Here is a 27,264-nt window from a genome sequence, read left to right on the forward strand (position 1 = left end):
GGGCCAATAGATAAAAGTGTGTGTGTGTATATATATTTCCATCCCAAATTGCATGATAAGGCCTTGAGCTCTCCATCACGCTGACAAGGCGCCATAAAAGCAGGTTATCCTCCTGCTGCCCGCCGCTCGCCGCCTGTAAATATGACAAGGTGCGCTTCCTGTGATTTAGAAGGCTACTTCCTGTTTGCCACGCCGTGTCCTTGACGCCAACGTGCCCGGGAATCCGCAAATTTGCTAATGGCGCACTTGTGTTATCAGAGATGAAGCCGCGATAAGGTCGGAGTGGATGACGGTGGCCCAGATGGGGGCGGTGTTGATAGTTGGGCCGGCGTTATCGTCGCAGAGGCGCTGGAGCTTTGACACCGCTCGCCACCTTCGGGACCGTGTCGGACTCAAAGCGCCGATAGCGGGAACTCGCCGCGGATTTTCTCCTGACTGGATTCACTCGTCGAGGCGTTTTTCTTTTCGGCTACGAGTTGAACGGTAATTAGACGGTCGAAACGAAAACGCCCGCGTCCTAACCCGTGATGAAATGGCGTGTTGACGAACGCAGTCGTTTAAATACAAATGGCGGTGGCCCGAGCACATCCAAAGCATTTACGAGCGAGATGATTTATTTTTGCACTTGAGTGAGAGAGAAAAGCGTTGAGATGAGTCCAATTGTCATTCATGAGTGCCATCTAGCGCTTGCTTTCCTTTTCCGTCCTGGGAATCTTTTCCCGGTCTGACTCCCGTTCTGCCAAAGTTTTTGAATCAGTTGGGCGAGGCGGCCATTGCTGCCCCCTCCCCTCCCAGAGGAGCGTCCATGGCGACGCTGATTATGTCACCACTTAGTCCACTAACTGACACTGATGGGTTTGAAATGCACTCTGGGTCCCAGCGGAGGCTGTCACCCTAGCCAGCCCCCCCCCCCCCCCCCTCCCTCCTCCCCATCCCGAGCTCTGCAACGGCCGGGTGTTGCGTTACGTCGGAGTGACGGCAAGGCCAAGTTCAACGGCTCTCAGATGGGACGAGGGAGCGCGGAGGCTCTTGTAACATCTTCGAGTCTTTTCCGTGCATCCGTCATATGGGCTTGGGTCATATCCAAAGAGACAGGCGGCGCGCTTTAGGGAGGCCACCTCTGGCCCGGACGAGCGCTCCGGTTACACTCGCACACGGAGCGGCCGAGGCCCTAAAAGCCTGGACCGGCACGACCTCCGACCCCTGTCGCAGCTGGACTGGACTGGTGTGACTGCTAGCGAGTGACACTTTGCGTGTCCAAAACCAGAACTAGTTCAATTTGCCGTCAGGTGAAGAACCTGTCAGGTTTTGTCACAGAAGTGAAGTGAAATGTCCAAAACTATCCTCACGAGTGGCTCCAAAGCGCTGCATTTTTATTTTTTTTATTTTTTGCAATTCTGTCGTTTGCCGGCCGACTAAATCCCAATGGAAGCTGAGCGGACGACTTTTTGAAGAAGTTGTGATGACTTTTCCATTGTTGCCGTTTGGAGTTGACGTTAAAACCGGGGAATGACGACCACTTTGCGAGGGAGGGAGGGAGGGAGGGGGCGAGCCCAGGGGCTTAGCGTCAGGGTCTCGGTTTTGACTGCGAGAGCAATTAGGTCATTAGCGTGAGTGCTGACGTCCGGATTAGGCTCGCCTCGTCGCTTTAGCAAACAGGCGGCCGTAACAATAACGCCAGTAACAATACCGGCCGCAACAATGGCGCCCGCCAGGAACAACCAGGCGAAGTGGGCGGGGCTACTGCTTGGGCGGCTGCTCCGCCTGGCTGATGTCCTTCACAGCTGGCTTCACAGCTGCCAAAGGGCCTATTGTACACTTCCTGGGCCCCCATTGTTTGCCGCCGGAGGAAGTTCGCTCTTTTCCGCAACCCTGTCTGAAGAAGCCGGCCCCCCCAAAAAATGGATTCCCTAAAATAACTCAGCAATGCACCGTGTCATTTTCCAAATCGCTGAAGGGGTCAAGTTCAGAACCAGGTCAAATCAAAACCAAGTTAGGGACTGTCAGGAACCGACGGGAAGCAGTTCAGAGACTCAAGTTAATCACTTTTTTTTTTAATGGTGTCGCGTTTCTGGAGGTCGTGACGGGACGAGCGCCACAATGACGCAGGTGCGCCATTCAGCCCCGGACTTGATTAAGAAACGGGACGGGACGGGACCCCGTGTAGTTGGCGGATTCCCTTACGGCAATCCGAGCGGCCCCGACAAAAGGCCGGGCGGACCCGACCGAGCCGCGGGTTCCGACCCCTGGACCTCCGGGGCCCGCCGGAGGCCCAGGCAGAGCGGGCAGGGCAGGTGTTCCTCGCCCGGGAAGACAAAGTGGCTGCCAGCGTGGCTCCGTCGGGGGAATTTCATCAACTTGACGGACTTTATGCGAGTGTCAGGAACGAAGTTGCCCGAGCGGCGGGGTCGTTCCCACAGCCTCTCGCCGGTAACACAAGCGCAGCGTTTTGTTCGCCTTTTTGTCGGCCTCCGTGTGTGTTTCTCCGGCAAGTAACAGATACAAGACGGTTTCTCGTCAGCCCGTCCGCGCACTCGATAGCGGACGGCCATTTTGGGCCGGCGGAACGGATGACGGGCCTTTCCGTTGCTTTCAATGGGAAAAGGCCATTTGTCTGCAGAACGGCAACAAGTGGACTTTTTGTCCGCTCGCCGAGACATAACATAAACGCGGCGGCGAATGTTGTGTTTAATTACGGCCGGCCGGTCGGCCTACCAAACACGGCCGGCGACATCAAAAGGTGCGGCGCTCAGCTGAACGCCGCTGCGCCCGGCGCGCCAAGGCAAACACGGCCGAGGCCAGAGGAGAGGCTTCATTCATTTAGGGACCCCGCCCCTCCCCTCCCCTCGGGGGTTCAGTGCGAGGTTAGTCAAATAGAGGCAGCGCCGCCGGTGCGCACTGTCCATTAACTGGCAAAACATGTGTGGCCATTGTTTTCATTCACAGGCTGACCTCAACACCAAAACACACGGCGGGCGGTCGGCCAGCCTTGCAAAATGACTCCGATAGCAAACATTTGTCACCATTGCGTCCAAATGAACAAATCCATTTCCATGGGGAATTGCGTTCAGGAATTTTGCCAGTATCCCACATGGGAGTCTTGTTGGCACCACTACTTTTGTCTAAAAGAAATGCCGGGCGGCCGGCCGGACAGCGAGACTTCCGCTGCGCTGCGGGTGTGGTTGTTGATCCAAAAGAAATGCGGCTTTCGCTGACTCTGCAAAGCAAACAGCGCTGTGGGAGCGAGCCGTCCCTCCGTTCGCAGCCCCGTCGCTTCCAATCAGGCCCCAGATGAGACTCCCAAAGCCGCCGCCACCGTCAAACGTCACCACTCAAAGCCATCGTTTGAAAAGAATTTAGGAAAGAAATTGAAATCCAATCATCGTAATTTGGTTTTTTAGTGAGGACGTCTGCCTACAAAAAGGTCACTTTTTTTATTTTTTATTAATTAATTGACTAAAACAGGGAAAGAAATGTCAACCCCCCCACCCCCATCTATTCCAAAGTTTCCGCGTTAAGAAGTTGGGATTATGACCCAAAGGAAACACTTGGCAAGCAATTTGAAGGATTTGTCACCAAGACCAAGAAGAAGATTTAAAGTCCCGACAATCCAGCCCTCCACCTCCCATCACAAAAAGTTAAGAACATTGCCGGGTGAAAAAAAGGAGAGAGAGAGAGAGAGAAGAAAATAAGCAAGCCTTTTCCTGCTGGCTGTCCATGAACACTCCCAATGTTGCTTACGTAACCTTTGACCCCTCTAATGCATTAATTGAGGCGAGTCCATTTGGGGTGAGAAACAGGCAGCCAGCTAAAGAAATACAAAAGAAAAGAAAAAAAAAATCATTTCATTTAATTGACATTGACATGATATGTAGTCATTCATCAGTGGAAAATAAAACATAGATTATTATTCTTATTAAAAAGCTTAATGGCGTTAGCCGGCCATTAGGAGCCCGATAGCAAAATGAATGTTCACCCTGGGAGCAGCTCCCTGACCTCCACACTTGACCTGCATCTGCGCGTATCGTCCAAACTTTTGAGGAAAGTTTCTTTCCGCAACTTTTTGGTGTCTTTGAGGCGTCAGGTAGACGCAGAGTCATTACGGCTTAGCTTCTGGCGCTTCTCGCCGTTGACGTGCTCAACGTCTTATTGCTAAACTCCCAAAACGCACACGCTCGTGTTTGCGCCAGGGAGGCAAAAATGAGCACGTGTAACAATAAATATTTCCATTTATATGCAAATGACGATCTGGTGACCAAGAAGAATGGATCAAGCTCAAATGAAAAAAGCAACACACCCAAAAAAAAATAAAAAAAGCGTTTTAACCCGAAAAACGCGTACAAGAGGTCTGATCGAAAGAAAAAAAAAAAAAGGGATTTACGCCATTTAAAAAAGAAATGTCACATCATTTTATTCTTTATCTTCAAGAAGAAACTTTTGTCTAATTGCGGCAATCTCGCACATTCCGATTTAGCGGCAGATGGAAAACATTTGTTTTGAAGCATAAAATCCTCTTTTGCCCGAGAAAAGAAGCCTTTCATTTGTGTTATCTTTGGTCAAAAGTTTGGGCCCGCAAATCATCTTTGACTGCATTCTATTATTTTGACGGCTGCCTTGAAAGCAAACTTCTGAGTAGTTACTTGAAACTGCGCGCGTGTGCGTGTATATGTGTGTGCTGTGCTTAACTGACTTCCTCCCAAATTGCTGACATAATTACATGAATGTCATTTTTTATGACTTGCAGTAGAAGAGGGTGGCGGCGGTGGCGGCGGCGGCGGCGGCGGCAGTGGCGGCATCTCCACTGAAGCAGATAATTAGAGTCGGAATAAAGCAGGGGCGGAATAATTAATACATCAAAACTAGATGAACTTTTTCTAATTATTTTTATTTAATCTCCATTCTAATTATTGTTCTAGTCGGCTGAGCCAGATTGGCTGGCCTCATTCACGGCTGTGAAATGCACCCGTGGCGCTCAATCCGCACGCAGCCAAACATCAACTGCGCCGGCAAATGGCGGGGTCGCCCCCCCCCCACCCCACTATGTGATTGAACTGTAATTTAAATTCCGCCAGTGCAAAACAAACAATTTGCTTCCACCTGCCTGCCTGCCTGCCTGCCCGCCGCACTCCTCCTCCTCCTCCGCTTCTTGTCGTCTTCTCAGCGAATGGATTTGTTTATCGCGCTCAGCTTGTTTGAAATGAGTTTGGTCATTAGCATCGTTTATCGCGCCGCGTGACGTCCCGCTCTTAAAAAAAAAAAAAAAAAAAAAAAGTTGCAATCTGACAAGTCTTGTATTGTTCCAAAGTCAAAGCTTTGCATTTTGAATGGAAAAAAATTGGAGTCTAGCAATAACTTATAAAAAGTTGTTTTTAAAAAAGAAAAGAACAAATGTGTGGATGTTTTGGGGGCAAACCAAGTTTTTTTTGGTGCTAACTTTCTTGTTTTTGTGTGCGCCTTTGAAAGCGCTGAGTCGGTGAGATGAAAATCGACGAAGAAGAAATGCGCGGGAGATGCTCTGATTGCACAAAATGAAAGCGAGAGGAAAAAGAGGCGGCGCTTGTGTTGGGGTGGTTTTGGGTGCGCGTCAGATTAGGAAGCAATGCAAGTCAGCTAAATAAAAAGCCAGAGCTTCATCACAAGCATGAAATTAAAGTCGTGCGTGGCGCCCAGATTCCAATGGAAATAAAAAGTCGTGTTGACGAAATTCAAATTGCCGCTTGATGAATGCACAAAACAAGATCAGATTTAATTAACATCAGATTTAATTGAGGCTTTTGCAATTCAAGATGGTTTTTTTTTTTTTTTCCCAGCTCCTCAGTAATTAAACGCCGTCTCGTCGGCCCCGATTGAGGCCACAAATATATTCCACTTATTATTATTATTTGCATTATTATGATGATGATGATTGTGCCTTTATGGTTAATTTGGGAATAATTTAATTAAAGAGATCATCTGCTTTTGGAGGAGATGCCACGCAGCTTTCTTTGCTGTCTGTCTGCCACTGATTGAGCGAGCTTCCTCCGATGCTCCTCATGAAGCTCATTTGCGGTGAGAACCTTCTTGCAGGTTCTGCTGGTTTCCTTTTTTCTCTTTTCTTTCTACTCCTTCACCTTGTTTTGGTCGGAGAAGGCCGGATCTCCTGCCGCTTGGTGCTCAAGCGGAGGCCGTCGAGTCCTGTCAAGGGGTGCAGTGACACCCTGTGGCCGGGTTTGGCGGCGCAGCCAACACCTGGAATGTCAAGGCACACCTTAGCCTATCTGGTATGTGTGTGTGTGTGTGTGTCATATTTGGACGCACAGGTATCTGCGGCGTCACGCTCCGTTAGCGATGACGTGGGACCTGCGCGTCTTGTTGGGGAATGCGGTTGGAGGCCTCACCTGGACTTGACCCCGGCGGAAGTAAAACAAATAGTTTTCCACCTGGTGACAAGCAACAATGCTGTGGCAGTTGGGAATTCTGACAGCCAGCAATCATCACCTGCAACAAGGAAGTGTAAAAGATTGATTCATAGCGTGGAAGTCAATGGACCTTAAAGTGGAGCCGTTGGTTGTGCATGGTGAAATACTTGAAGCGTGTGCAATTGTTTGCCATGTTCAGCAAAGTGTCCTTTCAGGCCGCACGGATGGACGGCGGCGGCAGCTTTTGCTTCCCGCCCACCCCCGAACCGACGCTTCAATTAGCCATGGCGACCTTGACCGTGAAGGTCAGCTGGCTTTGGAGGGAAAACGCCTCACAAGACCACGGCGAGGAAGATGGATGTGTGTGCGTTTGCCTCCCTGCCTGCACGTGTGTGTGTGTCTCTTATCTGTGCAGCTTGCTGGAGTTTTAAATTATTCATCCTCCTCCTCCGCCTTTGCCGCCTTCCACATCTCCATCACACGGCTGCCCGCATCCGCCCGGGGAGCAGGCGGTCGCCACGGCAACCTTATCGGAGATCGCAGATTTGGGGCTCCAGAAATGAAATAAAAGAGGAAATTGGCTGTATTAGCATAAGAGGAGTCAGCCCGGAGTTGAATACACACATCAACACACACACACACCCACCCATGCTCCCAGCAACAGCCCCACCCACCCTTTCCCTTTCTCCTTATCTGATGCCAGCTATGTATATATACATAAATATATATATATATATATATTTTTTCTAATTGGACTCTCCTTTGTTCCTTCATGAAGAAGACGAATACGTGGGGGGAAGTAAAGCGTCGAAGCGGCCGCCGTCACCTCTCGCCGTGTGTGAGTGACAGCTCAATTTATTCCCCTCCTCCTCCTCCTGATTTTGTTTGGTAGGTGTTTATTTGCCGCCGTCGAGTAACTTGTCTCCATCTCGTCGGAGCGTCTTAACAGCCAGCGCATAGGAAATGCCCGATTTAATGTGATATCTTCGTGTCAGCGGAATATCGACTGGATTCATTCCTGTGAGTCGACTGGCGTCATTAAAATGGATCAAGTCAAAGGAAAATCGACAAATACCTATATAGGCATTAAGACCTCCAAATGATTCGATTCTTTTTCTGATCATTTCAAATGTCAATTGTCTTTATGTGTCATATTGTTGTGAGTGGCCGTCGTCCTAATTGTGTTTCCACCCATTGGTTTGTGGGGGGGGGGGGGACCTCTGCTTCCACGGCTGCCAGCCATGTGGGCCGCAACGCCCCCACCCTGCCTTCTCCCCTAATTGAAGTTAAACAGCTGACAAATCGACCCCCCCCCCCCCCTCCATCCCACACGCCCCCGCCCGCAGATGCTTATAAATGTCAACATACGCTCCCACTTGGACTGACACTCCCCCGGGGACAACAGCAAGTGTCTCTTATGCTAATCACTTATCTTCCTCTAGCGGCCAGCTTTTGGTGCTGAAAAGAAAAAAGGGGCTCAGTCGGCGGGGATACGAGGAGATGATAAGACCACCGTGTCTCAGCTGGGCCTTAAGTCACCAAAACTACAGTTGGAAGTCCAATCCTGACCTGTGGAACTTCAAAACTGGACTTAACCTGGATGCCCAGAACCCAACCATAGGTGGGCACAACACACTCGAGTCCAAAAACCTGCAGAGGAGTGCCAGAGCTTCTTGTGCTCTTTGTGCATCTCACCACTTGGCGGCGCCGCCCCAAACGCAATTTGAAGTGGCGCTCACACTTCCTCGGTGGTCCTCGCTCGCCTCATCACCGTGGAAACGCCGGCCGGCCGGCCGGGCGGGCGCCTGTGGCAAAGGCCCGCCCACACGCCGCCACCTCGCGTTTGTGTGTGTGCGTGCCAATACGTCAGGTTGGCTAACAGGAAGTGACACGGCGAGACGGGCAGACAATGGATCTGCGCCGGCCCCGCGTCCCACGCCGGTTCGGACTCCCTGGCCCGGAGCAGATAACCGGTCCGGGATTCCGTCCCGGCCGGGCGTCTCCTCTGAGCGTGGGCGGGTGCGAGACCGCAGGGGCTTGTGGGTAGCGGCGTCGAAAAATGCTTGTCCGGTCAGGCGGCAGCGGTCACGGTCCCATTGGCGGGACTTCACGCTCCCGCGCTGGCTTGGACGGCGGTGGGCCGGAGATAGAACCTTTGGAACCAAAGTGATTGTCAAGAGGAGGAGGCCTTGTGTTGCTTCTTCAGATAGTCATTGCTCAAAGCTGCCACATCAATGCGAACTTCCATACTATAAAGGCAAAGGCAGTGCTAAGGATGAAGATGCTCACAGCGGAGGAGGACCTTACTTTGTTTGGAAAGGCGTTTAAGAAGAAAAGTGAAGCCGAGTCTAATGCCGAAGATGAGCGTGATGGTGAGAAATGAGGAGGAGCGACAACAATGACAAGATGGCCGCCGCATCACAATTGCCGTGTGAGGATCACGCGAAGACGAGGAAACGTGGGCGCCGTCTGGCTCTGCTTGAAAGGTGGACATCAGGCAGCGGCGTCCTGCGGCTCATCTGATTGGCCGGCGTGGGAAGCCCACCACCGTTCCCCGGGCGGACAATCCGAGCAAACTCGGACACGGGGATGCCGGCGCGAGGCGCTTGTTCCGGGGGCGGGATTTGTCCCACTTTTCCGCAAGCCATGGCCAACGGGGTGGACTCGGGAGATTGCGGCCGCAGCGCCGCTTTCCAAACGGGCTTTTCTCTTAGCGTGCCGTTTGTGGCCTCGCCGCTTAACGGCATCACCGACAAGCGCCCCCGACACGTCTTCTCCTTTTGTCTGCTTTTTGCAACTACTTCTTTTCCTCTTGTAACTTGTCAGCCTCTTCCCATCTTCACGTTTGGGCCTTATGGAACAAATAAACGGGATTGACAGTGTTTTCTATAACGAGCGGCGCTTTGGATTTTGTACAAATGGAGATTGGTGGTGAAAGCTGCTGTGCTTGAAGCCAACTCCCTCCCGTGTTGACTTTTGTCCCCCATGATGCTGGGCTGACACCCGTGTTTCGGCCAGACTTCCCCCCAAGCGTGGCGGCGGCGGCGTCTAGTTCCGCTCAGTCAAAACAAAACTTGTTACATCAAAAGCCGTCCTTTTGCCGACCTTGTTTCGCCTCTCGCCATCCGGGTCGGCTCCAAATTCCCCAAAAGCCCCCCCCCCCCCCCCCCTCGCACGTGTACAAACAAGGGCGTCTCGGTGGGCCGCTGGCAAACAATACAGAAAGCGCGTGTGGCGTCTCGCCGTGATAAGATGAGCAAGGTAATCAATGCTGTAATGAAGGAGGGGAGGGGGGGTGGGCGGGCACCCTTCCTATCGCATGCCCCCATCAATGCAATTTCAAAAAGTGTGTCAGTGTGTGCGCACGCGTGCGCGGCAGCGTGACGAACACGCCATCGCGTGCGTGCCGGAGATAAGCATGAAATAATTGCGCCGTGACAGCCTTGAATAATGTCCAAATTAGACAGAAGGTGCACGTTATTCCTCTTAAGGCAGGCAGGCAGGCAGGCAGGCAGGCAGGCAGGCAGGCGGGCCGTGATGATGACGACGAGGATGAAGATGATGTTGCTGCAGATAGCGCCTTCTTCAGCACAACAATCAATCTTGTGCGTACTCACGACACAAAGCAGACGCGCCACCTGCCCCCCCCCCCATGTAATAGGCCTGGCTGGCTAAGGCCATTTCATGTTTTGTAGCTTGCGAGCTAAGCTGCGCTTTTGCCCGGGAAGAGGAAACGGCGAGCGATAAGGCGCACCGGAGGCCTTTATCGGCCGGCGCGCTCATTTCCAGTACCGGCGGCGTCCGTCATCATCAGTGTCGCCATTAGCCCCAGCATCGTTAGCGGCGACGTTAGCGCCGGCCTGACTAATGACGTCTTCTTCGTGCTAGCTGCCTGCCGCAGTTCCAAAAGGTTGGAATGTGGACAACACAACCCACACACGCATCCTCCTTTTGGTGGCACGGTTTGGTGATGACATCATCACCATCATTGGTGAAGGTTCGCATTCTGGAACAAGTGATGTCGAATTCCAGCCCCAATTGGAAATGTCATCCGCCTTCGACCTCCTTCCTCGCCGAGGGCTCCCTCTGCGGCGGAGGCGCCCGGCTGGCGGCGGCGCGATGAGGGACAGGCGGAGAGGAGGCCGAAAAGTGGACGAGATCAAATGGAAAGATAAGCCAGGAGGAAAAATGGGAAAGTGGATGGATTGCCACGGAGGAGATGGGTGGGGTGGCTAGGGGGGGCGATGCTATTGATAGGAAGGTGGCAGCCATTTCCTTGCCGCTGCTATCGGAAGACGTACGTTACCGTGACAACACGGAGACGTCCGCATGAAAGGCGGAGGCCCGAGTTCATCCACTTTCTGTTATCTACGCACACGCCGAGACAAAATGGAGGCGATGCCAGCAAAAGTTGACAAAATGGCGCCTTCTTCCGTTTCTCATTTGGCCTTCTTCAAAATGGTCAACTTGGAGCCCCAAAATGGGAAACACAGGCGTGCAAACCTTGCTTCCATGCTAGCCACCTGTAGCCAAGGAAAATGTCACATTGCAGATGGATGGATGGCTGCTAAAGTCCAGCTAGGATGTCACCTAATGGACCGAGTCAGATCTAATCACGGACACTCAGTAAAGTTTCCTCTCCGGCTTTCAGTCGGCCGAGAATATTTGAGGCGGCGTGAAACTCCATCCCGCCGCCTGTGCGCCATCCAATGACGTGTTCAATAATTCACCAACCGCTGATCCTATTTGGATTCATTGCTTCCAAAAATATTGACTACCAATGCTCAACTTTGAATGTTGCCATGAATCTGGTCCAGACCCGCCCAAAAGAGCCAAAGATGTGGCCAGGCCGGGTCCAAGTGCCCTGCCCTTATTAATTGGGTGAATGTGATTAGCAGGTTATCAGAAGCATCACTGGAGCTGTCGCCGTTATCTCCTCACGCTTCCCGGGTCGCTAGCGACAGAGTAGACCAGTAATGGGACTGGACGGCCGCTAGATGCACATCAGGTATGTGGATTCAGTTTGTTACATTAAGAAGAAGAAAAAAAATCAAATAGAGCAGCTGTTATTATAAAAGTTCAACAGCTCACTTGAGCGGTGACCTCTAACCAGGCCTAACTAACGCGTGTTGTAACCTGCGCCTTCATTTTTCACACGCTCAATGTGGGCAACAATTTAACGGAGCAACACTGACCTCTTGTGGTATAACGTAGTACTGCACTTGAACATGACGTCATCGGTTACTTCCGGATTCGGCCACGCGTAGTACGGTCACCGAGAAAGCTCAATTCAGATGGAACCAAGCGTTTGGGGTCGACGTTTCAGCTTTCCCATTACCCATTTGAAACAAATGTGTACAAAAACAAATCATTCAAAAGCACACAAAACTATTTGCAAAGATATTTTTAAAAACTATTAAAAAGTGTCTTTATTGTTGCTCAGCAGTGTTGGATTATATGTATATTTTTTAAATGTAAAAAATGCTTTTATTGTTGCTCAGCAGTGATGGATTATCAATCCAATGACTACTTTTCATCTGTCCCTTTTTGCTCCATTAATTCCTTGTGATAATTAGAGTCATACAAAACGTAAAAAGTTATCAAATGAAGAAAGAGCACGTACATGAGTTGAAATATCATTTCAACACTTTTTTGGAACAGTACAAAACAAATAGCGGAAATGTCGAGAGTGCTTTCAGTTGGATACAGTTTCACCAGCAACTTGGTATAAAAATAAAATTGGCTCGGATAATCCATCGCCGTGTCGAAAAAGTGGAGCAAAGTGCAAAGGCTGACGTAGGCCGCGCGGCATCTTGTGAAATCTCTGCTCTCCCCTAGCGCATCTCGGTCTTCACCTGCAAGGTAAACAGCTGCCAGACCAGACCAGACGAGACTCGGTTAACGGTGAAAGAAGGCCCGTGAAAAAGCAACGCAAAGGCGCCACGCTGACTTTAAAGTCGTTGATGTAGGTGAGGAAGAAGCAGACGAAGCTGAAGGACACCATCCACTCGCACGCGGCGCTGGCCATGTGGAAAGGATAGTCCTGAGAATACACGTCAGCAGAGCCGTCACGTCAGCGAGCGCCTCACGCACGCTCATCTTCGCCAACCCACCTCGCTCTTCGTGTCTCTGTGAAGGTGGTTTTGTTTCACAAAAAATGCACAAACGACGGCTCGGGGGTTTCGGTGGTCAAGGGGAAAAAGCTTTGACGTGGAAAACCATCTTCAGTTACGCCAAAGGATACTCGGGAAGAAGGCCAGCGAGGCCACGACGGCCACCACCAGCCGCGCCCGGCACACCGCCGCCGACGAGCAGTACGGGAAGGAGCGGTAGGAAATGACGGACTGCAGGAGGATGTAGAGGACGCCCGTGACGAAGAAGAGCAAGGCGCCCGTGTCGTGAACCACCGTCACCGCCGTCTCCTGCCGAGCAAAGCCAACCGCCGGACTGTCAAAAGCGCAAACCGGGGCGGACGGATGTGGAGACTCCACCTGGAACGTGGCCACCACGCACATCCCCAAGCAGGCTAGCAGTCCCAGCACCAGCGCCGTCTTGTTCAGTCGTGGACTCGCCCCCGTCGCACCCTCGCTCATCTTCTCCACAAACTTGAACCTGGCGTAGATGGTGGCTATGCCTACACACGTACGCAAGCGGGGCCTTTCCTTTACCTTTCGTTTTCTTCCAAAAGCAGAAGTGAGTGGTTTGCAGGATGTGTGACTAAAGACGTCTCGTGGCTTTCTTCTCAGAAATGTGTGACTGACGAGAAATGACTCAAAAATGACAGTTCACAGCTGACTCCGAAAGTTCCTTGTGTGACTACATTTGGTTGGGCTTGTTTTTTTTTTGCAATACGTGTGGAAGAATACCTGCACATGCAGAAACAAATGTCATCAAGCCGAAGATGCAGCTCTCCGGAGGGCTCGCTGCCGTGTCACTGCAAGTTGAGAACACTCTTAAAAGTCATTTCTTTTTCTTCCCCAAATGAAAACGGGGAAATCAAAAGTTGCTTCTGTCCTGTAAACGTTACAAAATGATGTCGCGTTCTTAAAAATGTCTCTCACTCGATCACATCAAGTGGAAGACACTTTCAGTTTCCCTTCTGGAGAAGCAGCGAGAGAAAGGAAAGCTGGAAAACGAAACTAAACTTGTCAAAAGTGGACTTTAGTGTTTTTCTAACAAGTCAATTGAGAGAAGCTTGTCCCACCTGATGTAGGGAAACAGCACGTCCACGTCGCGTCGAAACAACGCGATCACGTAGGACACGATGAACGTGCACGACGACCACACCACCAAAAAGACGGGCAAGAAGCAGAAACCTTGCGTGAACCACCACATGGTAGTGCTCGCGTGGATCCGTCCCGGGATGACCTTAACTTAAGAGCCGGGTGGGCGGCGGGGGTGGGGAACAAGTGTCCTATTTCAAATCCGTTAGTCACGTGATTGTCTTCCTCAAACATGCCTCCGCTTCGTCACGGTCCTCCTCCATCTTCTGCATCACTCGCGACGTGATGGATGACCCGACCCGCGCGTGTGCTTGCTGTTTGTCACCAAAATGTTTGAAATCCAAAAGTTAACCTGATTGTGTTTGGAGAGGAGGCAAAGATGACAAAAGCCAGCTAAATCCCGCCTGCCATTTATTCATCATCTCCTTCCCAAAAGTGCTTGACGGCAATGAGCACCACCTCTTTTAGTCGTTGAGCACATTTGATGACGGCTCCTCTCCAACCTGGTCCTCGTGTGCAGGAGACCTGTTGGACTTTTCAAGCTCAAACTGAGATGGCTGCGGGAACTTTGATTGGTAAAATTGGCCCAACTTCTGCTGCACTTCCCTAGCTTTGCTTTGGGTGTGGTCAAGGTCATCGTTGATGCAGATGAACTTCCTGTTGGAAGAAGTGCAGAAGCCATTCAAAGACCAAGACCACAATTGTTTTATGCTTGGGTCCTCTCACCTCGGATTTTTCTGGAGGTCACTGAAAATGCGATCGGCCTCCGCCACGTCATTATGAACCATCTTGAAATGGACCTCCTGTTGTGGTCCAACCTTATATCTGTTGGCAAGTTGACGTATCAGCAGAAGCCTCGATGGAGCATCTGTTTCTCTGTCAGAGGAGTTCTCACCTATATTTCTTCCGGTCTTTAAGGGCACTGCCAATGCGATCTGTGACCGGCTTGCAGTTCATCACGACTTCTTTGGTGAGCTGAAGTTTTTTTGCGCAGCCGCCCAACTGAGTTTTCAATCTTGTAATGTCCTAAAAGGAACCACAGAATCTCGGATGTCTCGTTTGATCAAAATAACTTTTGGTCCGGCCATATCTCAAGAAACAAACCACCTCGGGTTTGGGCTGCTTGTGGATTTTCATGGCCAGATCTTGAATCTCTCCAGCGGACAGAACGCCAGAACGGTCTTTGTCGACGGCGTCGAACACCTCCGAGATGTTAACCGGCCGCCGGACGCTCATCAGGAAATAAAAGTAGGCAAAGGCAAACTGCATGTCGTCTGGATGACGCAAACGACGACTGGAGGTCCTTTGAAATTCTCCTGGGAATCTGCGGGAATAGGAACAAGGTAGATTCAGCAGTCAGGAGGCCTGGAACTCGGAAGTGGTCAGCACTCACGTGTCCTGCAGCTCCTGCATGACAAGCTTGTCAATCATATAAGGAGCGTGCGAGATGACTTTTCGGCTCATGCCGCCAAACTTTAAGTTGTATAGCCCGTTCACGTGTTTCAGCGTGTCGGAAAAAGTATCTCGTAGCTTTCGGCCAGTCATCGCGCCGTTGCTCTCGTAGCTCAGAGCTTTTTGGAGACCGTGGTCCTCGAGTAGTTCTTGAAGAAATGTCTCGTAAGAAAGGAAAAACTCTCGAGGTTTGTTGCCCAATGGAGTGTTCCAATCTTTTGTGTGGATTGGTTTTTCTTCTCCATGCTGGTCGCTTTGGTTTTGAGGATCTGAGAAGAAGCTTGACCTCTGACTGGAAGGGTGTCCATCACCAGTGCTGCTTAGAGACCTGCGTTGTCGTCCTTCAAACATCACGTAGAGTATAGGTATTTCAATATTCCCATTGCGTTGCCAGTGTTGCCGGCGCTACCTTTGCAGTCTCCTCCGTCCCATTGGCATTTGGCATTGTTGCACACTTGGTTGCACTGCCCGTTGTTGATCAAGTATGATGAACACTGTTTTGAACAAGGGCCTAAAGGCCAGCTGAGATAGACCTCCACGGAAGAAATCATCAATCAATCATCAAGCCATCAATCAATCAATCATTGGGAATGTGGATTACTTTCTGGCCGTCGCTCGGGCTGTAGAAGTTGTCCGGAAAGACGTCTTTGCCAAACATCATGTCATCGTTGAGGTAAAGAAACCTCTGCGAGATTCCCGGGATGCGGTGAATGTGGCTTTCGATGGCGCGGGAGTTGAAGTTTGGGAGATGGCTCGCGTTCAGGAAGATTTCCTGTCATTCACAACAAATAGATGAGCTTTAGGCATTTCAGTCAATCCATTTTTGCACTTTGTCTGAAAACAAACAGGAATTTGTTGCAATAAAAAAAGTCCATTCAATGAAATCTTACCTGATGCGTGACAATTGAAACTCGTGGGTTTTGAAGGTTGAGCCAGGAGGGAACCTGCCCGTTGGTGACGATGAAGACGTGTCGCACCCAGGGAGCGTGTTTCTCCAAAGAGCGTAAGGAATACATGAGTGCGCCGTTGTCCTGGAAACGGTTGGGCGTCAGAGAATCCCTGGTCTCTTTTTTGGGCGGGACAAGCTGGGAAAAAAACAACACATTTTGGGGATCACGTTGCATCATGTGAATTGGCGGTGTTCAACCTGTTGGATGGCGCTCATGTTCCAGAATAAGTAAACAGGACTGATGGTCACTTTCTTTTCATCCACTTTCAGTTCATTTTCAACAGTTTGGAGATCAGTCAAGTCTCGTGGAGTTCTGAAGAAGAGCAGAGCGAGGCTGGCCTCCGGGTACGACTCAAACTGAGGAACACATTGATATCTTCTTAATATCTGGTCTTCGGTGGGAAAACGGAACAAAAATAGCTTTACCGCCGTTATCGTTTCCGTGATGGCCCTCGGCAATTTGCCCCGCAGTTCCTCCGACACCTTGTAGGAGTTTGGGAAGCCGTGCAGGTAGCCCATTGTCTCCATTTGGACTAGACCCGGAGCCGCTTTGTCCGTGGTCTGGGAAACAGGACAGAGTGACGCGGTGACATCGCGGCCAGACACAAAATAAGATAGGTGAGAAACAACATTCACCAGGTAGCTTTTATAGACGGATAAAGTCTTGTGTCGGAGCGTTTCCGTCAAGGCCTTTTCAGCTAGAAGACAAAGCATCAAGTTCCGTGACCGCTCGGTCGGGGTGATAGAATCCGACGGCGTCGCTTTACCGTCAGCTTGCGAATGGAAAAGGACCACGGTGACTTTGGCCCAGGGTTGCCGGGGTTTGGTGAGCCGCAGCACCGCCTTGGCAGTGGAGAAGGAGGGCAAAGCCACGGAGAGGTCTTCAGAGGTGGTGTTTTCAAGTAGACCGGGATCAAACACCACCATGGGTGCCACCACGCATTTGGACAGCGGGCATTGTGGCTCGGCACTGGAACGGAGAGTTTTTCAGACAGACTTTTGATCCGGTCCACTTGGTTTGCCTCACCTCAGAAGTCCTTGCTCTATATCCAGTTGCTCTTTGGCCACCCTCAGGTTCCTCAGTAGGGTTTCGTCTGAGCCATTGACCCAGGTGTATACCAGATCGATGGGAATGGGTGTACATTCTCTGGCAGAGCAGAAGAAATGCAGACGACGTCATAGGTGTTAGCGCAATCTTGTCATCACCGAGACGGACGGTTGTTGCTGTTTCTTCACCTGCTGTGGAAGGTTGTACACGGCGTTTTGTGTTCTTCCAAAACGTTTGTCGACCGGTGGGACAACTTCTTGTTTTCTTTGGTAACGTCATTGAACTGGTAAGAGCTGTCCGGATGCTGCCTGGGTACAGGCTGCATACATGAGAGTAATGTCTGGTGTTGATTTACATTGTCCTGACATTCGTGCGTGGGATCTCAAAGCCATCTCGGGTCTCGGAATGTACCCGTTTGACTTGCGACGTGTTTGGCTTTGGCGGTTCACGAATGAGCCCGGTTTCCTTCCGCAATAAATCAATGACAAATAATAATCATCATCATAAATAAATCATTGGATGTATACATGGATTTAACAATTGACAGCACTGTGTATGTTAAAATCACATTCAGACATTTTGGATCAACCAGAGTCGACTCACCTTTCCTTTTGTTTGGCTTTGGCGGCTCGCGACTAACTCTTGTAAAAGGATTTCACTTTCCTTTCAAAGTAAATCATAACAAATAATCAACCATAATAATCATCATAAAGAAATACAATCAAGGTAAATCATAAAATCATCAATCCAATAAAAACAAGCTCATTTAGTCCTTACTATTCAAAGCACATTCCAGGATTTGGACTCACCTCTCCTTTCTGTTGAAAGCCCAGCATCCCGAGAATCACAAAGAACGCGCAGCAGAGCAAAATTCTGCACCGCCGACCAAAACAGATGTACGACAGCCTCCGAAATGGCCTGAGCGCCATTGTGACCCGTGCCGAAAGGTTCCTGACGCACACATTGAAACACACACTTGACGACATCTAAATGATCAAATGATTCTTCCTAAATATGCTTGCTGCTTCACTCTGTGGGGGTATTTTCTTCCCTCAAGATTGAAACAATTTGAAGGGCTTTTTCACACTGCACTTAGGCTTGATGTTGGGATCATGGACACTGACTGTATCATCAAATGGCATTTTTTTCCATCTTGTTTTGACACCTGCAAAACCTGCTGTGAATCTTGCAGCGCAAGTACGATGGAAACAATCCGGTATGACGAGAACAGTCAACTTAATTGCACGTCCCGTATTTTCATGTGTCTTTATTTTTGGTGTCTTTTATTCTTTTGTATTTTGTTAGTATTGCGCAAGAACACAACTTTCATTGGTCAAGACAGCGATTGCCTCGGTAAAGCATCTCTGGTTGACTGGGTCGGACACTTCTGTATCCAAGGAAATACAAAACTATCAAATGCAAGCCTTTTCTGACAGTTGGATTTTATTTTCCAATGTTTCGTCAAGTGTGAGTCGTCGCTTGCAATTGACGCAAGAGAAGACGGGAGAACCGAAGCATCCTCCCTCAGTCCGTCACGCTATCCGCGGATGGACGCGACAACTGATGGTTGACTTTTCAAACTTAAAGATGTATTGTCAATTCTCCAAACATGTTCTTCGTGGGTTTTTTTTTTTTTGGCTACTGGTATGTGGAGACAGAGAGGTAGAGAAAGAGAAAGCATCTCTTTTTACAAACTTTGGAAGAAATGATTGTTGACCTATTCTTTTGAGTATAGGCGGACAGCGAGCCTCGATGTAAAACACATGACGTTAGCACCTCTTTCAACACCGACAATGACTACTTTGCAGATAGTTGCCACGCTCGACGTACCACTTGAACATCTTTAACAAGATAGAGCTTACCTCACTATCTCCTGTCTGCGTGGGATGCTCAAGGCAAAATGCACCTGACCTTCTCTTTTATAACTTGCTGGCTGAGTAGGACGTCATCATTTGTTCTTGGAAAAGGGTGGGGTGAGCAGCCGCTGCCATCACCCTGTAAAACCGCCTGTGCTTTACGCTGGCACTAGTGAGAGGAAAGTTTTTCATTGAGTGAAATAAGTCTGTTGCATATATAAATATATATATATATATCTATGAAACAATGTTTGTGACAAATGTGAAATGGAACAAAAAATATACACCTACACTGAATGGCTTGATTTTTTGGGGAATGAGTTTTTATTAGAATGGTGTGAATAGTATCATCCCATGCTTTCCATCTGTTATTGTTTTCAAACAATTGTATTCATAATGTCCATTACTAGGTATCGGATCATTGGAAGGTGTGTTATGGCACTTTTAATTGCTAAATGATTGTTGCTGCTTGAAGCCAGACCGGGTGGAGACCAGGCGGGTGAACCACTCCCCGCCGCTAGAGGGCGACAAACCTCGGAGGCGGGATGGCGGAAACCCCGCCGCCGCCGTCGTCGACGAAGAAGTAACAACACGTACGGCTGTCATGTGTGCCGACGGTCGGTCAGCTGACTAATCCCGCGCTCTTGTGATGCCCCGTGTGTTTATTGAGCTGTTTTGACTCGCTATTGTCGAATGAATGCGGCGCTATGGTTGGCCCAGGAGAGCCATGGTAGTCGTCAACTCGGTGTTGAAGCTTCTTCAGAGGCAGACGTACACTTGTCTGTCCCACCGTTATGGGCTCTACCTTTGCTTCGGCGGCATCGTCCTCATGATTGTGTCCGCTTTCCAGTTCGGCGAGGTAAGCTGCTCCCTCACGTTGGAGCATTTCAACAGCTTCTCGTCGTCTAATCTTAGCAGATGGTGTTCTAAAATTCAGCCTCAAAGCCAAATGAACTGAAATGCCGCCATTTGTCAGCTTGACTGTACTTATTTGGAGATCTTTTACGTTCTTGAATCTTTTGAAGCAAATTCAGTTGTCAGTATTCACCAAGAAACTTCTATAGGAACTTCCTACACAGTTCAAAGAGCAGCGTACTAAGGAGGAACTCGAACACTATCGTCAATATTTCAGGTTGTGGTGGAGTGGAGCCGGGACCAGTACCATGTGCTCTTTGACTCCTACAGAGACAACTTGGGCGGCAAGTCATTTCAAAGCCGGTGAGCACGGTTGGGTTTCTTCAGCCTCAAATCCGCACATTACTTTGCACTTGTCTGATGCCTGCGCTTGGTTTGTCATCTCTTACAGGCTCTGCCTACCCATGCCCATCGACGTGGTGTACACGTGGGTGAACGGCACCGACGTGGCTCTGCTGAGGGAACTTAAAGCTGTGAGAGAGCAACTGGCAGAGGAACAGAGAGTTCTGAGGTAGCCCGACAGACAGCTTTTGAGTCAAGGTGCCGCTGTGCCTCTATAATGTGTTTATTATCCACATAGAGAACATCTGGGGAAAAATTCAAGCGAGACGACAGAAGAACCCAAAGTCAGGTAATACTCCATGCCCCGATACTTTTACAATCGTTGGTTTTCCTGACTGCTGCGGCACACCCCTCCAGGGCCAAAGCAGAATGTTTGCTGTCCCACTGCATCGTGGCGCCCATGCTGGCGTTGGAACCCGCGCTGCCGGCCAACGGCACGCTCCGGGAGTTGCCGGCGCTCTCGCCGGCGCTGGCGGACGCCAAGGAGCTGCTGCAGCTCCGCAGGCCCGTTCACCCGTCCACTGCCGTCTCCGTGCTGGTCTTCAATTCCCAGGCAGACGGTGGGTCTGAAAAATAGCCCGCCTGATGATGAGATAAATAAATGGATGTGGAATCCCCCCCCCCCCCCCCCCCTTCTCTCAGCTGAGAACGCCTACGTAGAAACGTTCAAGGAAGACAAGAAATTCTCCGTGTCCCGATGTTACCTAGTGAGTTTTATTTTAATGTCCTCACCTGAGCTTTTCAAGGAAGTCGCGTTTCCGTCACTGTGTCCTGTTTTCCGCAGACCACGGATAAAGAGGCTCCGGGTCTGATTCGCATGCAGACGCTGGCCTATCTCAGCGGCTTCCCGGCCACCTTCAAGGAGACGGAGCAGCTGCGAATCAAGCTGCCCTCATTTGTCACCGACAAGATAAAACAGGTGAAAAAGCCAAATGAATGGAAAATTGGCTTGAAACGCTTCACAAACAGCGGCTGGTCAAATAGGGCTGAGGGTTAAGCCATTGAAAACAAGCAGCAGGTGGCAGCGTCGCACTCTTTCCGACATCGCCTCCTGCCGCTGTCCAAAGATGAGCGTCACATGGTCCACTTTTACAGCACGGCGGGCGCGTTAACGTACGCTGGCGGGTGCGTAACGTGACTCTTTCCATACATTACATGAACGCGGCTATTCCGAGACAGTGCCATCATCCTCGAAGGAGGCTGGAAGCTTATATGGCTAGATCAGCACGGATTACGTCAAAGCAAACAGAACTCCATTTCATCTGCCCTTACCGCTTTGTTCCATTTCAACCACTAAGTGGCGCTGCGTGGTGTTTCCTGGTGTGGCCAAGCCCATTCTGAGAAAAGTGGTGCTATTATTAATAGCTGATGTTGAGACCAACACTCTCCTTTTGACGCTAGCATGTGGCATATTTATACTTTGGATTGTTTGTGTACTGCGCGTGAGTGAAACTGTTGACACTGGCCGGCGATGAAAGGCGTCTTTGTGGATCCGCCACGCTCGATGTTTGTGTACACGCGAGAGCGTTATCAGCTCTACCATAAGAGATGCAACGCGATCCGGGCCGGCCGTGCCGTAAGACTCGAGTAATCCTCCCCTAAAGGCAGCGAGAGGAGGAGGAGGCGGCGGCGCGCCAGATCATGTGAGACGCTCGATGATGGAGTGAGACGGCGAGCGGACGCTTTCCCGGGAAGCTTAGATTTGGAAGGGTTGGGGGGCTGGCTCTCGATGGCGCCCCTCACACATACGCTCTATCTGCAAAGTATGTGGTGGTGATGACATCACAGAACTTTCCAAACTAAATCCATTTGCTGGTTATATTTAGCAAATGAGCTTTTCGTTACGACGACATATCGAATGTCACTTTGGATTCAAAGAATTGCGCTTGATGGGAGTCTGAAATGGAGGTCCAACCGTCTGTCAAACGTTGCGTTCCTCAGTTTGAGCTGTATTCGGAGGCCAGCATCGCTCTGCTTCACCTCAAAGGCCCGCAAGACTTCACCGACCTCATGCAGAAGTCCAAGAAGAACCTGACGCTGGATGGGAAGGAGCTGACCATTAGCCCCGCCTACCTCTTCTGGGACCTGAGCGCCATCTCGCAGGTAATGACTGGAGTCTCGCCACCTCGCTTTACAAAAAAAAAGATGATATTCACAAATAGTATAGTCCAAGCAGGACGAGGACGTCTCGGCCAGCCGCTTCGAGGACAACGAGGAGCTGCGCTACTCCCTGCGCTCCGTGGAGAAACACGCGCCCTGGGTGCGACACGTCTTTGTGGTCACCAACGGGCAGATTCCCTCCTGGCTCAACCTGGACAACCCTCGCGTTTCCGTGGTCACGCATCAGGTAGCGTCCCCCGTCGCCTCGAGGGCTCCGACAAAGGGTTTTCCAAAACAATTTCCCGTGAACGGCAGGAGCTGTTCTCGAACCGCAGCCACCTCCCCACCTTCAGCTCGCCCGCCATCGAGAGCCACATCCACCGCATCCCGGGACTCTCGCAGAAGTTCATTTACCTCAACGACGACGTGATGTTCGGCAAAGACGTCTGGCCGGACGACTTCTACAGCCATTCTAAAGGACAGAAGGTAGCGCGAGTCCGCGGTTACCGCAAATATACGAGGCGTAAGCTTGGGTTCCGTGCAGGTGTATCTCACCTGGCCCGTTCCAAATTGTGCGGAGGGCTGCCCGGGATCCTGGATCAAGGACGGCTATTGTGACAAGGCCTGCAACAACTCGGCCTGCGACTGGGACGGAGGCGACTGCGCTGGTAAAGATACCTTGCAGGCTTGGAACATTTCTGGACATTTCCGTAGAAATGAGAAATGTTTCTGTCAGGTGCCGCCGGGAGCAGCAGGTTCCCTGTCGGCGGCCCCGGCGAAGTCGGCGGGCAGCTGTGGCAGTTCGCCGGCAGTCAACTCGGCCTGGCCGCAGCCTCGTACTGTAACCAAGGTTGCGCCACCTCCTGGCTGGCGGACAAATTCTGTGACCAAGCCTGCAACGTGCTCTCCTGCGGCTTCGACGTGGGCGACTGCGGCACAGGTGACCCTTCGGGCAAATAGAAGTGCTTTTGCTTCAATTGCTGATCCACTACGCGTTTACGCCGCAGAGCATTTTGGAGAGCTGCACCGCGTCACTCTCCTGAGTAACCAGACGGCGTACGTCCTCCCGGTCGGAGAGATCCGACCTTATTTCAGCTTCGACGGACTGGCGCACAGGTAAGGTTCTGACAAATTTACAACTAGCTTCCCATGAGAAATGGAAGTAGACTTTTTGTCTTCTCCAAAGGGTCTCGGAGGCCCACGTGAGCGACAACCCCACGGTGCGTCACACCTCCGTGGCCAACAAGTGGAAGACCATCCACCTTCTGCTCCACCCCGGCCACAACGCCAGCACGCTTCATTACAACATCACCTTTCAAAGAGAGGACAGCACGGCGTTTACCAAGATCTTCAGCGTCGCCGTGGACACGCGTCAGATCACGCCGCTTAACAGGACACAGAGCGCCAGGGAAAGCTCCAGCCGGAAGCCCTCGGTGATGACGGAAGCGCCCTTCGTCTTCTCGGACATACCGGAAGACAAGAGGGCCCCCAAGGTCGAGAAGAAGCAAGCGGAAGAACTGGTGGCCGTCGTAAACGTTCCCGCTCTCAACGAGTCGCTCTTGCCAGCTCCCGTGCGCAGGGAGCTTCAGAAGCTGGATGAGAAACTCCTCAAAGGAGACATCACACTGAAGGGTTACAACCTCACTAAGGCTCAGCTGCTAAGAACCCGCCGGGAGGAACGTGACGGAGACCTTCCTAGTCTGACAGAGAGTCCCAAAACTTCCAAGCTCCTGAGCCACATTACCAAATTGAAGAGCACCGAGTGGCAAGCGCAGCCCCGCCACGTTTCTGCGGTGGGGAGGAAGCTCCAACACTTTGTCCCGGCTGACAGAGGCTTCCTGCCATGGGAGAAGAAGAAGTACTTCCAAGACCTGCTGGAGGTGAGGTCACAACAAATCATACTGCTAAGATCAAGTTGGCGACCCTGGTTTAGGGATTGGTGAGATGGTCCTGAAAGCTCTCGTGATTGTTGTTTTCGACAGGAAGAAGAGCGCCTGCAAAGGGCGCTGACGTACGACACGGACGGCGGCGCCAGTGGACGCAAGTTGCGCGACACGTTTGCCGACTCGTTGCGCCACGTCAACAAGCTGCTCAACCGCCAGTTTGGCTTTGCATCTCGCAAAGTCCCCGCGCACATGCCGCATATGATTGATCGGCTGGTCATGCAGGAGCTGCAGGACACGTGAGCGACCCGGCCGAATCGCTCGCGGGGGCGAGTCACGTAACCGGCCTGTGACGCGCCGGGCCGGGCGCCTCTTAATTTCCTCGCAGATTCCCAGACGACTTTGACAAGACGTCGGCCCACCGCGTGCGCCACCCGGACGACATGCAGTTTGCCTTCTCCTACTTCTATTTCTTGATGAGCACCCAGCAACAGCTCAACATCTCTGAGGTCTTTGACGAGGTGGACACCGACCACTCCGGCGTCCTGTCCGATCGCGAGATCCGCACTCTGGCCGCCAGGATTCACGAGCTCCCCCTCAGCCTGCTGGTCGGTCTACTAAACTTTTTTTTTCTAAACTTGATTGATGATAGTCTTTTGAGAGATAGACCAAAGACACATTCTTTCTCTTCCAGGACCTTACAAGCTTGGAGCAGATGCTGATCAACTGCTCCAAGACACTCCCGAAGAACCTGAGCCAGCTCCACCTGGTGAACCCTACCCAGGAGGCCTACTACGACCACAGCATGGTGAACGGCCACCTCAAAACGCGTACGCGAGTTCCATTTGGCGCTTTTGAGTCACACGATGGATTTTGTTTTCCAGCCGCCCGTCACGAAAGGCCTCATCGTGCACTGCACGCCCATCACGGATCGCATTCGCAAAGCCTTTGTGGACCAAAACAAGTACAAGTGAGTAGCAATACCGGCGTGTTCAAAATCCTCCCTCGCCGGCTTTTAAGACCTCGAGCGCTACTCGCGCAGGTTTGAGATCAAGGGCGAGGAGGACATCGCCTTCAAGATGGTCCGCACCAACGTGTCGCACGTGGTAGGCCAGCTGGACGACATCAGGAAGAATCCCAGGTGGCGACGGTCTCCGTGAAGATTTCCCGTTGATCTCCCTCGCTAACACGCTCGGTTTTGCGGGTTTGCTCCCGCAGGAAGTTCATCTGTCTGAACGACAACATCGACCACACCCACAAGGACGCCGCCACCGTGAAGGCCGTGCTTAGGGACTTCTACGACTCCATGTTCCCGCTGCCGTCGCAGTTTGAACTGCCCAGGGAGTACCGCAACCGCTTCCTTCACATGGACGAGCTCCACGAATGGTAGGTCGTATCCGCCACTTGATTAGGAACGGAACAGAAGCCAGTGAATTCATAAATATGTGGGCTGATAAGTTTAGAATGGGGGCGGGGGGGGAGAGTGTCCATGTTGTGATCATTAAAAGCATAGCAAGGACGTCAAACACGGGCGTGAATGGCGTAGCTGTGAAAGCAACAAGCTTTCCCCGGCGGAGGTAATGAATACGTCTCTCAGCGCGTGGCAGCTGCTAATAATGGCAGCATCATAACCTCGCAAGCACCCGGCTGACTGTCAGCGCACCGGGCCGAGTGTTGCCAGCTTGTCACCATGGGGATCCTAATAGGGCGAGGGGGCGTCCAAAGACCCCCCTCGCTCGGGGTCAATGTCGGGCCTCACACAGAGACTTTAAAATTAGACGAGCCCCCTCAGATGGAAGTGGTAAGCCGAGCCTTTCATCACCTCCCCGAGTTTCTTTTGAGCAAAGTGCTGCCACCGCTGGATGCCTCCCTATTGCGTCACCGGCTTTTTCTTTTGTTCATCTACTCGCATGTCCGTTAAACCCCCCCCCCTGTCTTGCTTCCAGGCGAGTCTACCGGGACAAGCTGAAGTTCTGGACCCACTGTGTCCTCGTGGCGCTGGTGGCCTTCACCGTCATGTCCTTCTTCGCCGAACAGGTCAGTGTCTCACACGTCTTCGGCGTCTCCCCATTGCCGTGATTTGGCCACCCAAATTCCCATCCCGCCGGCTCATCCGTCTCATGTGTGGCGAGCCGTGCCAGGACCTGACTCGGCTGAAACCAAAGACAACCCCTCCCCTTTGGGAAGACTCCATGTCTCCCAGAGAGTCAGTCGCCTTGCGCGGCCGGAAACCAAGCTGGCTTTTGACCTCATTGTCAAGAGACGCTAACACCTACGCTGACCTTAAGCCATCCCCGCCGCTTCCCGCTAACCATCCTTTCGCGACCGGAAGGCTTGATATCTTGGTCAAAACACATTTCTTGCGCTCCTCCGGTATCACAATGGCGTACTTCCATTTTCTCACAGCTGGTCCACTTAAAGCGCAAGCTATTCTCCCGTCGCCCAATGGCCAAGCACGACAACCCCGAAAGAGTTTGAACCAGGAAGTCCCCCGATGCGTCTTCGTTCTCTGAGGATCCAACTGGATTTTTTTTTCTTTCGCTATTTTGCACTCCTGAGGCTCTCTATTTCATTTTCTTTCTTTTTTTTTTGTTGGAGGCCGTGAAAACGACTACAGACTAACGATTGGACACGGGTTCCCCAAGCGCTGGTTTCTTTTGCGTCAGGAACTGTTGGACATTTTGCTACTCGGTACGTTTTAATGAAATTGTAAAACAAGGAGTCGACCGTTTCCAATCATGTCTTTGACAATATGGGACCTACAAGTGCCTTCTTTGTTGCTTTTACAAATGTTTTGTCAAGATGTCGTCTACTATTGTGTGTGTGTGTGTGTGCGTTTAGGACTCAACGGGCCTTTCTTGAATGTGTGTTTGTCGGTCACGGCAGCTTCCTTCTCGCGCGCGTGTCCCCGTGGGACTCAGCAGACTCGCTCTAATGTCTGAAATTCAGACACATCGGCTCTTAACTTATTTTTGAGATTGTGACGTTGCCACGGAGACCGAGCGCTTTTTAACTGTATGTCGCCGCCCTTTACGAGTCGCTTGCTACGGTTCTTCCGACTGAAATAAAATGTGTCCGGACATGTCCATCGCTCTCTT

At 51.2% G+C, this 27,264-nt stretch overlaps 3 protein-coding genes across 19 annotated transcripts; 1 reads left to right on the forward strand and 2 right to left on the reverse strand.

Annotated features, from left to right (window-relative positions):
• gnptab (N-acetylglucosamine-1-phosphate transferase subunits alpha and beta) lies at positions 1 to 27,252 on the forward strand. 11 transcript variants are annotated; one of them, XM_085902349.1, is made up of 25 exons: positions 1 to 6,762; positions 7,177 to 7,286; positions 7,841 to 8,019; positions 11,294 to 11,406; positions 20,059 to 20,144; positions 20,233 to 20,352; positions 20,422 to 20,472; positions 20,541 to 20,743; positions 20,826 to 20,890; positions 20,968 to 21,102; positions 22,125 to 22,286; positions 22,351 to 22,530; positions 22,599 to 22,769; positions 22,828 to 22,951; positions 23,020 to 23,223; positions 23,291 to 23,399; positions 23,470 to 24,163; positions 24,266 to 24,465; positions 24,555 to 24,774; positions 24,861 to 24,974; positions 25,051 to 25,136; positions 25,209 to 25,307; positions 25,385 to 25,552; positions 26,113 to 26,203; positions 26,573 to 27,252. In XM_085902349.1, the coding sequence occupies exons 6-25, from the start codon at positions 20,246 to 20,248 to the stop codon at positions 26,642 to 26,644; spliced, it is 3,255 nt and encodes a 1,084-aa protein (XP_085758475.1). In that variant the 5' UTR covers positions 1 to 6,762; positions 7,177 to 7,286; positions 7,841 to 8,019; positions 11,294 to 11,406; positions 20,059 to 20,144; positions 20,233 to 20,245; the 3' UTR covers positions 26,645 to 27,252. The 11 variants fall into 11 exon arrangements, with proteins under 11 accessions (XP_085758475.1, XP_085758476.1, XP_085758480.1 ...); XM_085902350.1 differs by having other exon boundaries at positions 11,297 to 11,406; XM_085902354.1 differs by having other exon boundaries at positions 7,177 to 7,236.
• dram1 (DNA-damage regulated autophagy modulator 1) lies at positions 11,784 to 13,983 on the reverse strand. Of its 4 annotated transcripts, XM_085902369.1 has the most exons (7): positions 13,603 to 13,850; positions 13,265 to 13,332; positions 12,890 to 13,032; positions 12,643 to 12,820; positions 12,512 to 12,570; positions 12,349 to 12,441; positions 11,790 to 12,268 (listed from the first exon to the last, which is right to left on the reverse strand). In XM_085902369.1, the coding sequence occupies exons 1-7, from the start codon at positions 13,731 to 13,733 to the stop codon at positions 12,233 to 12,235; spliced, it is 708 nt and encodes a 235-aa protein (XP_085758495.1). In that variant the 5' UTR covers positions 13,734 to 13,850; the 3' UTR covers positions 11,790 to 12,232. The 4 variants fall into 4 exon arrangements, with proteins under 4 accessions (XP_085758494.1, XP_085758493.1, XP_085758495.1 ...); XM_085902368.1 differs by having other exon boundaries at positions 11,784 to 12,253; positions 12,643 to 13,032; XM_085902367.1 differs by having other exon boundaries at positions 11,788 to 12,268; positions 12,643 to 13,032.
• On the reverse strand, positions 14,081 to 19,077 carry LOC147040456 (N-acetylglucosamine-1-phosphotransferase subunits alpha/beta-like). Of its 4 annotated transcripts, XM_085902364.1 has the most exons (18): positions 18,933 to 19,077; positions 17,880 to 18,021; positions 17,674 to 17,733; positions 17,482 to 17,538; positions 17,259 to 17,389; positions 17,050 to 17,169; positions 16,790 to 16,992; positions 16,659 to 16,720; positions 16,449 to 16,583; positions 16,221 to 16,379; positions 15,964 to 16,158; positions 15,675 to 15,845; positions 15,483 to 15,606; positions 15,015 to 15,414; positions 14,729 to 14,945; positions 14,517 to 14,647; positions 14,348 to 14,446; positions 14,081 to 14,278 (listed from the first exon to the last, which is right to left on the reverse strand). In XM_085902364.1, exons 2-18 carry the CDS (start codon positions 17,997 to 17,999, stop codon positions 14,086 to 14,088), a joined length of 2,577 nt encoding a protein of 858 aa, XP_085758490.1. In that variant the 5' UTR covers positions 18,000 to 18,021; positions 18,933 to 19,077; the 3' UTR covers positions 14,081 to 14,085. The 4 variants fall into 4 exon arrangements, with proteins under 4 accessions (XP_085758490.1, XP_085758491.1, XP_085758489.1 ...); XM_085902365.1 differs by having other exon boundaries at positions 17,259 to 17,535; XM_085902363.1 differs by lacking the exon at positions 18,933 to 19,077 and having other exon boundaries at positions 17,482 to 17,535; positions 17,880 to 18,044.
• Positions 27,253 to 27,264: the final 12 nt, after the last annotated feature.

This window comes from Syngnathus leptorhynchus, chromosome 21 (assembly GCF_054491065.1).
Source record: "Syngnathus leptorhynchus isolate UIUO chromosome 21, UIUO_Slep, whole genome shotgun sequence".
Taxonomy (NCBI): domain Eukaryota; kingdom Metazoa; phylum Chordata; class Actinopteri; order Syngnathiformes; family Syngnathidae; genus Syngnathus; species Syngnathus leptorhynchus.